Below are 12,278 nucleotides of genomic sequence, written 5' to 3'. Positions count from 1 at the left end.
GCAATATGTCAAAAGAAAAATCGAGACAGGAAGCAAAGAGACATGATTTAATATTTGAACAACAAAAAAGGTGAGCAAAATTAATAAATTATGTGACAATAATATAAAACATGTAATATATATATATATATATATATATATATATATATATATATATATATATATATATATATATAATGTATTGTAAATGTAAAAAAAAAGAAAGGGAAAAGCAAGATCAATATTAATTTAACAATAATAATGCATTATCTGTTGCACAATGATTTACAATAACGATTATTAACAATAATTATTATGTCCTAATAATGCATTATAATGTACATTGTTACTATTATTTTTAACAGTATATTTGATATTTATTTTATATATATATTTGTATTAACAATTATAAATACAACAATATGATTAAGTAATGATAACAAAAAACAATTTTAATAATTTTATTTCTAAAACTTTTAGTATTTTTTACTGTAAATAAGTATTTTAAAGGTCATAATAATAAAGATGATGTTAATACCTGAGAAATAATTAAAAAACGTCAAACCGGATGCAGTTCAGTTAGATATTTCCAGCTTGATTCAGCGCTGTCTCTGCATAGGAGGGAGCTGTGGTCTATTTAAAGAGGGTCATCCAGCCACGGATGAAATAGCAGAAGATCCAGAGCTGTAGCTGAGACCCAAATGCTCCTCACCGAGTTCCGTATTTACTCAATCTGCGGCTTTTCATTGTTCAATACTTCGCTTTGACAACCGTCCGCCTGACAGAGCGGGGCCAGAGCTCCTACTGAGCGGCTTTTTCTTTCTATCTGCATTTTTTAAAATTAATTCTAATTTTTTTTGACACACTAAAAATGGGTAGAGACTACTACAAGACACTGGGGATCTCAAAAGGAGCGACAGAGGAGGACATAAAGAAAGCTTACAGAAAACAGGCGCTGAAATGGCATCCGGACAAAAACAAGTCCGCAGCCGCCGAGGAGAAATTTAAGGAGATCGCTGAGGCTTATGAAGTCCTGAGCGACCCGAAGAAAAGAGAGATTTATGATCAGTATGGAGAAGAAGGTAATGTGTGTGTTTTTGTCATTGTGTTGTCAAGCTGAATGCCGCTATACTTCGCCTGCAAAGCTGGATTCCTGGCTGTAAAAGACAGCTGGCTTTGATTCAAGTCCCCTTTCTGCATCCAGCAGGGCCTGGAAACTGATGTTCAGGACATCATGGTCATAAAATGCTATTTATTATAACGATAATCTCAATGCATCAGATTAAAAACCCATTTTTAAAATGTCTGCAATACCTTTTCACTGTAATTATTCATGACAGAAAAACATTTTTCGTCCCAAAAAAGGTAAAGAATCCTGTAATGTGTGGAAAGAAAATATCAGTCCAGATGGCTCTGGGTGGGAACTGTAACCATCTGGTTCTTTTTTTTTTTAAACCATCATTGGATCCTGAACATTGAAGGGAAAGGTGTGAAGTGTGTATATATGTGTGTGCGTGTGTGTGTGTGTGTGTGTGTGTGTGTGTGTGTGTGTGTATTTGTCTACTCAATATGGGAATTCCGTTTCTAATTCCGTTTCAAAATATGTTTTAAACCAATCATGATGGCTTCTTAATCCACCTGTTTTTCATTACCTCATCCTAAGAATTTTGTAACAGTGAGTTAAAACTCAGTCTCAAAGTACAAAAGAATAGGAAAATAAAGAAATCTAAATTAATTTTCTGTCTGGTTTAGTTGGTTTTATTTGTGTTTTAGCACCTAATTATCCTTAAATGGTAAATGGACTAAATATATGGAGCACTTTTCTAGGAATCCCTACCACTAAAAGTGCTTTACTCTACACATATTGGTAGACAACAATTAACCAACTTACGATTAATTGTTGATTAATAGTTTGTTAAATTAAAATTAGTTCCAATTGATTAACTTATAAAATCCCATTCAACCTTCTTGTTGTAGTTTGGCCGCCATCCAGCAGAGGGCGCCGCTGGTCATCCTTGAAGGGACCCGTTTGTTTCTACCGTTGAAGATTATTTTTGCTAGCATTTTGCGAACGTAGCTATGGTAACAGAAGAGTTCTTCATGAAAATGTTAACTGCAAATCCGATAAAAGGATAGAAAGCAACTCAGATTTGGCTTCAGTAGAGACGGGGACAAGGTCAGTAACTGGTACTGAGGTTTATTTGAGTAACTTGAAATATTGATAAAAATGTTGATAAAAATCTGTGGTTGTTGTGCTAATGGAAATAATTTGATTAATGTAACGAGTCGTGCATAACAACGGATGGTGAAAACGATTGTAATTATTATTATTTATCTTTGTCTAGCTCTTACATTGGTCGATTATACGAATGGCTTTAATAAATCACATAATCATCAGTTCGGGCCTTCTCAATTGACTGGATGCTACATGCTATTATGCAAAATTTACTTTTTGCTCGTTTTAAAACTTCCATTTGGTTCTCAGTTGCTTAAAAAAACAACAAACAAACAAACAAAAAACAGTCTAAACACTTAAACATGAAACACCCGGCCGTTTTTTGACAATGAGCTAATATTTTTGGAGTCTGGGAAATTAGCCAAAAACTTCTCATTCAACGGGCACTGCTGTTACCTAGCAACACCAGCTGAGCCCTACCTTCACCTAGCAACCCACACAGACGTTTTATGAGCTGGTTTTCAAATTAAAATTCAAAAGTATTTGATTGATCCCAAAGGGAAATTAAATGTTGGTGTAACACATATTAATTAAAATTCTTCAAAGCGTTATTGTAGATGGGGATGGGTGTTGGCAGGAAAGATCTCCTGTAGCGACCTGTTTTACGGCAAATTCAGAGAAGCCGCTGACTGCAGACACTCAGTTTTTCTAAGAAAAAACCGTACAAATCTTTTACTGCTGTATGCGCTGCACAATGGCTTCTGAAAAACACGAGTGTTTTGTTGTTTGACCTGCCATCCAGAAACCACTTGCTGCATTCTTGTTGGTTGTTCAGGAGATTCAACTTTTTCTTTTCAAAGATGCACGGTTGTATAATTGCACATCTTTTTTTTCAGCCATTTTCACATGCCAGTGTAAAGGCTGATCTGGGGTGTAAGGTCAGCAGCAGTTTATTTGGATTAAAAGTGACAAGAGGCCCTAGAACAGCTCACTCTGAAAGGAGCTCAAAAGACGCAGAACTGCTCAGACTAAAATCTTATTGTCTAAGAAGGATTTTGTACAAAAAGTGTAATGAACATGTTTTGTATAGCCCATAAACATATTCTAACCTGTTCAAGGAAGCACAATAGGTCACTTTTAACAAAATTATCACTTTCATTGTGAAGTTTTGATGAATCCTTCCTCTTTTCCCATCAGGTCTGAAGGGAGGAAATGGACCTGCTCCTGATGGTCAAGGTACCAACTTCACCTATACCTTCCATGGAGACCCTCACGCCACCTTTGCCACTTTCTTCGGCGGTTCCAACCCCTTTGAGATGTTCTTTGGCCGCAAGGCAAATGGCAGAGATGATGAAGACATGGAAGTAGACGGAAACGACCCTTTTGGCTCCTTCACCACCTTCAACCTGAACGGCTTTCCTCGGGAAGGGCACGGAGGGCAGCAGCGCCGGAAACAGGACCCGCCTATCATCCATGAACTGAGGGTCACCCTGGAGGAGGTCTTCCAGGGCTGCACCAAGAAAATGAAAATCTCACGCAAAAGGTTAAATCCAGATGGCAGGACCATGCGGGCAGAGGATAAGATTCTCACTATTGAGATCAAGCGGGGATGGAAAGAGGGAACCAAGATCACGTTCCCAAAGGAGGGAGACGAGTCGCCCAGCACCATTCCTGCCGACATTGTTTTCGTCATCAAGGATAAACCCCATCCTCACTTCAGGAGGGAAGGATCCAACATTGTGTATCCAGTTCGTGTGAGCTTAAGACAGGTAAAATGATTTCTATTCTAGCACTTTAACTGAGGATGGGCAATAAATCAGTTTTATTAATTAATCAAATTTTTGATCTTGGAAGATATAATTTTTGGAAAATCTGATTTTTATTTATTTTTTTGCACCAAAGCACTTCTTGGGTTTCCATAGTTCATAGTGATGTCTGCACGCCTAAGGCCGCCATCTTGTTTGACAGGCGTGTTTTCCACTTTCTAATTATTTGGCGTTTGATCTCAGGTAGGGCTGGACAATTTAGCTGAAAAACTTAAGTGTTTCATATCAGTTGGTTTCAATAATTGTCGATTGGGATAATTATTGATTAGTTTTAAATATCAAATACTGCTAAACTAGTGCCATGACCTTTCCTGTTTTATCCACAGTTTTTACTCTACACTGTTGTTTATGTATAAGCAGTTATGAGGCACAGTAGCAAAACCTGAAACTGCTGCTGCAAAGTTACTCTACAGTTGTTGCCAAAGAGTGAGAGAGTTAGTTAATGCCACCAACCTTGCTTAGCTGGCCATGAGTGGTTGAGCAGCTAAACCATGTCTCTGCCTACATCCCCCAGAATGCTGTTCGGTTCTGTGTCAGAGTTCAGTGAATAATTTATACATCGAATATTCTATCAGATGTATTATTTATTGATACCAACCAAGCGATTATCGCAATATGTAGTGCTATTGATTTATTGTAAGTCAACTCTTCAACAGAATATTAGGACCAGGCTGAGATTTTTTATTTTTAATTATGAGAATAAAGTTAAAATATAATAAGAATACAGTTGTAAAACAATAGAGTCGAACTAATGTGAGAAAAAAGTTGTTGTATTCAGGGAATGTGGCAGTTTCTTCATAAATTTATGAAGAAGTCAAACACAAAAATTAAAAAGAGGAATGTTGAGCATCTTGTGAAGTTAAACTTTGGTATAGTTTTACATATAATAGTTAATCTTTTAACACATCAGCATCAAATTATCAGTAGCAGGACTTTGAACAACTTTTTTCTCTTAATTTTAAGATATTTTTTGGTAGAATTGTGTCTTTATTATGTTAATGTTATGACTATATTCTTGTAATTACCGTAAACAAAATTTCTCAAAGCCATGCCCTGATACTTTATCATGCAGCTCACAGAGGGGATGATTAAAATAAAAGCACTTTTTGAAAATATTTTCTCTCATTTGTAATTTCTGTTTTAGAAAAGAACGCGAGACAACAAATTGATTAGTCGGACCTGGTATAAAAAAAAAATCAGAGACTTTATTTTTAAGGCCTAGCGCTGTAGTAATAATAGAAGCTGGGGATGAATTAGTCACATAAATGCGTTTCAGAACAGTCATCTGTGAGCCTGCAGCCCAAACTCCTCAAAGCTTGTCATAATCAATAAACTGTAGGTGGTCTGCCTGGTGAGCTTAAAAAGACAGCTGAATGAGCATCGCCCTGCGTTACACTCGCACTCCGGCCCTGCAATTATACAATCTGGATCATCAACATTGATAAATATGAGCTGTTTCTCATGCCGCCCACGTGCTCATGATGTAAGAAGTGCTTCTACGGTTCCGCCTACTCTGCTTTGAAACTCACCTCTTCCTTTTTTTAAAAAACGTGATTCCCACCTGCAAACGGCTGCAAATCAGCTGTGCTTTGATTCATGCAGGGGAATCAAAATGAATATCAACTCCCTTTCCAGCTGCAGTAAAAACAAATGAAGGAATCTTTTAAGCAGGTATGACTTTGATAGCTGTGACTTAAGAAGGTCATGTTTCAGCCAATCAGATTTTAAATATAAAATAATCAAAGTAAACTAAAGTCAACCCCATTGCTTGGGCTTAAAGTAGCAGAAAGAAACATTTGGCTAAAATGCTGCTTTTATCACATTGCTGATTTTTAAAATAAACTAGGAAACTCTATCATTAGAAATTCAAATAAATTCAGAAAGTGGAGGTTGATAATTACATGCGGCAACTTGTAATTAACCAACACAACAAAGCAATAATTATTTCTGCAATTCTAGTATGTTCCCAAACTGGTATATTGCTGTGTTTTGTTTCCAACAGGATGCAATTTTTTTGTTTAAACTCTTCAGACACCAATTTCCTCATTTAAATCTGTGTGCTAATCTGTAAAGAAAAAAAAAACATAATGTTGTCGGGACTGTACTTAGTTTATTTTAAACAATTTTTTGAAAAGGCACATTTTGTAATTCCACTTGTTGAAATCCAGTTATTAATCCAAAAAATGATGGATGTTAATTAAAGCAGAAAGAACTGAGCTTTTTATGTATTGATGTTTGTTTCAGATTTGTGGTGCTTAGAAGCTGAATGCTGCTTCTCCATGTTTGGTTCTGGTTCTGGGGATGCAGAGCAGAACCAGAACCAGAAGACCTGAGAGGTCTGGAAGGTTGATACAATACCAGCAGATCTTTAATGTATTGTGGTGCTAAACCGTTCAGTGATTTATAAACTAACAGCAGTATTTTAAAGTCTATTCTCTGAGCTACAGGGAGCCAGTGTAGGACATTAGAACTGGCTGATGTGGGCGTGCTGTGGTGGCGTAGGGGATAGCGCGACCCATGTTTGGAGGCCTTGAGTCCTCGACTCAGCCGTCGGGGGTTCGATTTCCGGACCCGGCGTTATTTGCCGCATGTCTGCCGCCCTCTCTTTCTCCCTTTTCTGTCAGCCTACTTTCATATAAAGGACACTAGAGCCAACAAAAGACTCTAGAGGGGAGAAAAATAAACCAAAAAAAACCTGGCTGATGTGCTGTATCTACCTGGTTTTAGTCAGGACTCCAGCAGCAGCGTTCTGGATCAGCTTAGGCAGACCTGTGAAGACACTGTTGCAGTAATCAATGTGACTAAAGATAAACTCATGGAGAAGTTTCTCTAGATCCTGCTGTAACATTAGTCCTCTATTCCTGGAAATGTTCTTCAGGTGACAGAAGGCTGAATTTATAAATGTTTTTATGTGGCTCTGAAGGTTCAGGTCTGACAGATTTCGGGCCTGATCTCTAGTTTCTAGCTGTAATAACTGAATCTGAGCGTTGACTCTAGATTGTTCCTCTTTAGGTGAAAAAATAATTACTTCAGTTTTGTAAAATGTGCTTCATGGTGGACTTAATTATATAATGTGCTTTTTTTGCAATAATATGTTTTAGATCTTTTCTTTTCCTAGATTTTCTTTTTTGATCCTCCCTAATACTCTAATCCCCTTTCTTTGCAGTCTTTGTGCGGATGCTCCGTCACCGTGTCCTCCATAGACGGGAAGACGTCTCACATGAAGATCACCGATGTCATCAAGCCCGGCATGAGAAAAATCGTGTCTGGACAGGGCCTCCCGTTACCCAAAAACCCCGACCAGAGAGGAGATCTGGTGGTAGAGTTTGACGTGAACTTTCCGGACACGTTGCCCGGGAACGCCAAGGACGTGCTGAAGCGGCACTTACCCACATAGGACAAGAAGACGAGGACTGAGCAAGCGGTCACTTCAGTCGAGAGACACTTTTCCCACAAGGACAGTTCCGACAGTGCACAGATGGACCCCCAGCCGATGAATGTGCGGCCTCTATTTTTAAGCTATTTGTTGTTTTTATAGCTATCGTGCATGCTGCCAAGCTGATACAAGTGCAAGTGAGAGACTGCTTGAGCTCTGACTGTTATGTGAATCTGCACACTTTATGTAAGTGGCCCTTTGGATGGAAATGGCTGCCAGAAATCCCTGTGACGCCTGGAAAACTTTTGTACTGAACAGAACGTTTTGATTTTCTCCTGGAATTCATTAGAGACAATCTTCATATTTGAATCTCTTTTATTGTAGGTTTTAAACCAGAGGCTCTCATGCTAGTTGTGGTACAAGTTGCTTAGTTCAGTTTTAGATATTGTTTGACACATTTTGGACCTTTTACATGCAAGACTTGAATTTCAAAAGCTTAATCTAAAGAATAAGCTGTGTATTGGTTATGATCGCTTCACAACTTGCTGCCTAGGAATATCTGTAGTCTGTGTAGCAGTATTGCAAAAAAGGCTTCTTAGCAGCCCTTGGAAAGGACATCTCTACGTTGAATCTAATGAGAAAATGGAATCTATATGTAATCTAATCTATATTTTGATAGTAAAATGTGAATTTTCTGATGTTGTAAAACACACGGTTAACTTTTTTGATGTGCAAAGATGAAATTAAATATATCTTGGCTGAATGTGCTTTATAATGACTGTTTATATATAGCTGTCCTGGTGTCAGCTGCTCATGTTCAGCTAATGCCAACGCCTGGGGCATTAATGTTTTACCACTAGGGGATGCCACTTCACTCATTATACATCTACTGTATCTCTCTGTCTATTTATTTATCTATCTGGTCTGAAATTAACTGTTATTTTAGTCAAATAATCAAAAAAATGGGCAAATTCAACAGATTTTTCATTTAAGCACTAAAGCCTATTTGATAAAACACCAGAAATTCATTAAAAGATAAAAACGAAAAATTAATTTCCTTTTTTAAATAAGAAAATAAATATATTTTTATTTTATTAGCATTAATATACCATTCCATTCACGTACGCTAACAAGGTGAAGCTAAAACTATGCCAGTTGAGGAGTTCTTACTGGACAAAGAAAAGTTTTCTTTATTTTAAATGCAAAAATGTATATATTTTTGGTCAGTTCTGGCTTAATTACTGCTCTAAGAATGCTCTTTCAGCAAATGGACATTTTCTGTATTCCAGTTAGCAATGAATTAATTTCTAAATTAGTTCATGATTATTTCGACAATCGATTAATCACGATTAATTGTTTCAATCTATCTTTCTATCTACTCCAAATATTTGTATCCACTCGTGCCTCTGTCTTTTAAGTACTTTGTGAGTGGATCAGCATGTGTTGGAGATTTGTGCAAACGTTGAGTCACAACCAGCCAAGGGAGGCTGGAGAGTAAACACACCTGCTCAGCGTGGGAGCTTTCCAGCTGGTAATCCTCTCTTTATAAAATCACTGCGTCCAACAGGACAAAGCTAATTGGAAATTGGGATCACCACTTTTCAGTTTGTGTCAACTGTGGCAACACTGCTCAACTCCTGCTTGGGGTGTCTCACAGGCGCAGTCGTGTCCAAACTTGGAAACTTTAAGTACCGGCACGCCACAAAATTATTTTTAAAGATTTTTTGGCTCTGGTGGCCTTTATTTGACAGTTAATTGACAGGAAAGTGGATAATGAGAGAAGGGGAAGACATGCGGCAAAGGTCGCCAGGCCAGGAATCGAACCCGTGACAGCCACGTTGAGGACTAAGCCCTCCATATGTGGGTTGTGTTTTGTGCCACCACAGCACATCGCTACAATTATTTTTACATTTAAAATGCAAACATAAATTGCTATTCAGGGAATGTGGCAGTAAATTTGATGTTTTTTATTTTTTATTACTAAATCTATAGATTCTTAAAGCTACGGTGTGTAATTTTATTTAAAAAATTATTTTTTTTTTTACACATTTGTCAAAACTCACCATTTTGTGACAGACAATCTATGAAAAGATCGATCTCCTTCACCTTCTCCCTGAGCTACTAACATCTGAAAAAAATGCACCACTCTTGGTCAAAAACAACCAATCAGAGCAAGAGGAGGGTCTTAGCGCTGTCAATCAATCTCATGAAAGTGCTGCTAAATGTGGTAATGGCAGAAAAACTATTTATCTGCTGTTATTGGTCACCATGGTAACTACCTTAGCATTCATGGCAGCCTGGTGACCCAGCTATGGTGTAGCAGAGAGCAAGGAGGAGGGTCAGTGCTGTCAATTACAAGGGTAATTGACAGCACTGAAGCCCTCCTTCTGGCTCTGATTGGTTGTTTCCAGTTAGAACTGGGAGCAGTGGGAGAAAGCAGAAGAGTGCAATTTTTTCACATATTATCTGTCTCATATGATACTATCGTAACATAGTGATAATTTTAACAATAAGAAAAAAATATTTTTCATAAAAGTAAAGATCCAAGACATAAAAAAGGTTTCGGACTGTCCCCTTACTAAAAGAAAAACAGACAATTACCAAATTTTTGGGGTTGTCATTTGTTTTCTATTTTGTTGGCCTAATTTTTACTGTTCTTGACTTGTAGTCAGTGGGCCGATCAAAATCATTTCAAGGGCTAAAAATTGTCCCCCAACCACACTTTGAATACCCCTGATCAAGAGTGATTTCTCGTTTTGTTTGGAAAGTTTCAGTAAAACTTTCAAAGGAAACATCCTAATAGGTTTTCCTGTCCCAGTGGACATCAGCCACTTTCAGCTCCTCGTTTTCAGCTCTGTGTATCAGGAAATTTATTGTTCTGGTAATAATCTGAGTCTCATTTAGGTCAAAACATAAACTATGATGCTGCATTCCTTCCTAAATGTAGTCAATCTGTTTTCTGGTTGTTGTTTTTTTTATCCTGTGGAAACAAATTTAATCTCTGTGTTTCAGTGGCTGAAGAATTTCAACTTCTTGTTCTGAATAACTGTACTTTAAAACAAAAACACCACTACTGACTGTAGAAACTCTGCTGGACTTCAGGCAGCTTTGATTCTTCCCCAGATTCTGGTATCTTGATTTCTAAGTTAAATGCAAAATTTACTTCTATCTAAAAAAAAAAAACCCAATAATTTTTGCCACTTATCAAAATGTCAGCTCTCTGTGTTCTTTGCGCAGCTTTATTTAAAGCACTTTTTCCTTCCACTCAACCTTCCATAAACATGCTCAGTCTTCACGTTAAATAATCATCTTCAAAAAAGTAGTCAACTATCTACTGGACACCTATCAAGGCAGCACCCTTCTCTATATTTGTGTGGATCATAACATAACAAATCTCCATTAAAATCCTTTTTATATCTGTCCAATTTATTTTGGTATTTTTAAGCAGAACAATTTGGGGTTTTCAGTAAGTTGGAAGCCGTAATCAGAAAAATGAACAGAAATAGACGCTTTAAATGCTGTATATTACTTTGTTTGGAATGCATCTGTATAAATTTAAGTTTCTGAATTTGATTACTGACGTAAATTAACATTACAATAACAATTTACTGAAATGCACCTGTTTTTTGTTTACTTTATTCCTGATTTTTATTTTTATTTTTTGGTTGATTCAATGCATGTTTGGATACTTATTCCCTCTGCTTTTGGATGCTTTGATGTCTTGCATTTTTATTTTTTATGATGCGTAACCGTGGCAACAAGGTATTGCTTTTACAACTGTAAGCAGCTGATTAGCGTCTGGAAAGCTCAAAAAATACTTCGAACTATTACCCAAAATCTTAGAAGAATTGAAAAGGAGGCTTGACCATAATGGATATATCCCCGACTTCAACAATTTCTCTCTTTTGGCCAGGCAAAAATTTAAAGTGGAGCAGCAAGAGCAAAGGAGGTGGATTAGCAGCAACTGACTGTGTCATCTAGGACATGTTACTGAGAAATAAGATCTCTACTGTCCAGATATTGAGATGTTAGCATGTCAACAGATACAAGACTGTCATACAACAGTCTTCAGTCAGAGGCCTCTACAGATTTGCTGCAAGACAGACTGCTAGAGGAGAATCTTTGTGTTTACAACATCACAGTCTGCGATGGCTCTTTAAAGATATACTTGGATTAAATAAAATATGTTTAATTTCCCATTGGGATACATATTTTTATTTAAATTGAATAAATAGAAAATACATTGAAGGAACTTATCAAAACCAACAGAGTTGGGTAGTTACATATACTTAATTACATTTACTTGAGTAACTTCTTTGGAAAAAAATATACTTTTAGGAGTATTATTACTGCTCTGTACTTTTTACTTTTACTTGAGTAATTTTATTAGAAAGTATTTCTACCCTTACTTGAGTAAAATTTCTGGATTTTCTACCCACTGAATGAAAAACAAACATGTTATTACCAAGAATTTACCAGACACAGACTCACACCTGTTAAAGTTTCATAGAAACTGATTTTTAAAATTTTTTTCTTTTGCCTAATTTTGTTATTTTTGCTTACTTTTATGAATTATTGGCATTTTCATGCTTAAAATAACAAAATGTCCACTTAATATGACATTTTACTAATATACCATTATACCAGTCTAAAAAAATGTTTTTTAAAACTGGTATAATTCTTAAATATTAAATGACCGATAATTTGATCAGTAATTCAGTTCTTGAGTAGACTTTTCACCAAATACTTTTTTTTGTCTTATTTTAGTAATTTCTTGGACAGCTACTTTATACTTTTACTTGAGTAAAAATATGTTGAAGTATTGCCACTCTTACTTTTTAGTACAATTTTTGAGTACTCTACCCACTTGTGAAAATCAATAACAGAAATATCAATAACAGAAATGAGTTATTGATTTATT

The 12,278-nt window shown here is 36.5% G+C and overlaps 1 protein-coding gene across 1 annotated transcript; it reads left to right on the top strand.

The window, feature by feature from the left end:
• The first annotated feature begins 579 nt into the window (after positions 1 to 579).
• dnajb4 (DnaJ heat shock protein family (Hsp40) member B4) lies at positions 580 to 8,120 on the top strand. Its single transcript, XM_032564978.1, has 3 exons — positions 580 to 1,061; positions 3,353 to 3,924; positions 7,148 to 8,120. The coding sequence occupies exons 1-3, from the start codon at positions 851 to 853 to the stop codon at positions 7,376 to 7,378; spliced, it is 1,014 nt and encodes a 337-aa protein (XP_032420869.1). The 5' UTR covers positions 580 to 850; the 3' UTR covers positions 7,379 to 8,120.
• Positions 8,121 to 12,278: the final 4,158 nt, after the last annotated feature.

Source organism: Xiphophorus hellerii, chromosome 6 (assembly GCF_003331165.1).
Source record: "Xiphophorus hellerii strain 12219 chromosome 6, Xiphophorus_hellerii-4.1, whole genome shotgun sequence".
In the NCBI taxonomy this organism is placed as follows: Eukaryota; Metazoa; Chordata; class Actinopteri; order Cyprinodontiformes; family Poeciliidae; genus Xiphophorus; species Xiphophorus hellerii.
This window is presented reverse-complemented; position numbering and strand designations above follow the sequence as displayed.

Bases quoted from the DNA above. Each gene is read 5' to 3' on its own strand.
- dnajb4 (XM_032564978.1), top strand. From the start codon at position 851: ATGGGTAGAGACTACTACAAGACACTGGGGATCTCAAAAGGAGCGACA. The intron at 1,062-3,352 runs GTAATGTGTGTG...TTTTCCCATCAG, and splicing joins TGATCAGTATGGAGAAGAAG to GTCTGAAGGGAGGAAATGGA. The intron at 3,925-7,147 runs GTAAAATGATTT...CTTTCTTTGCAG, and splicing joins TTCGTGTGAGCTTAAGACAG to TCTTTGTGCGGATGCTCCGT.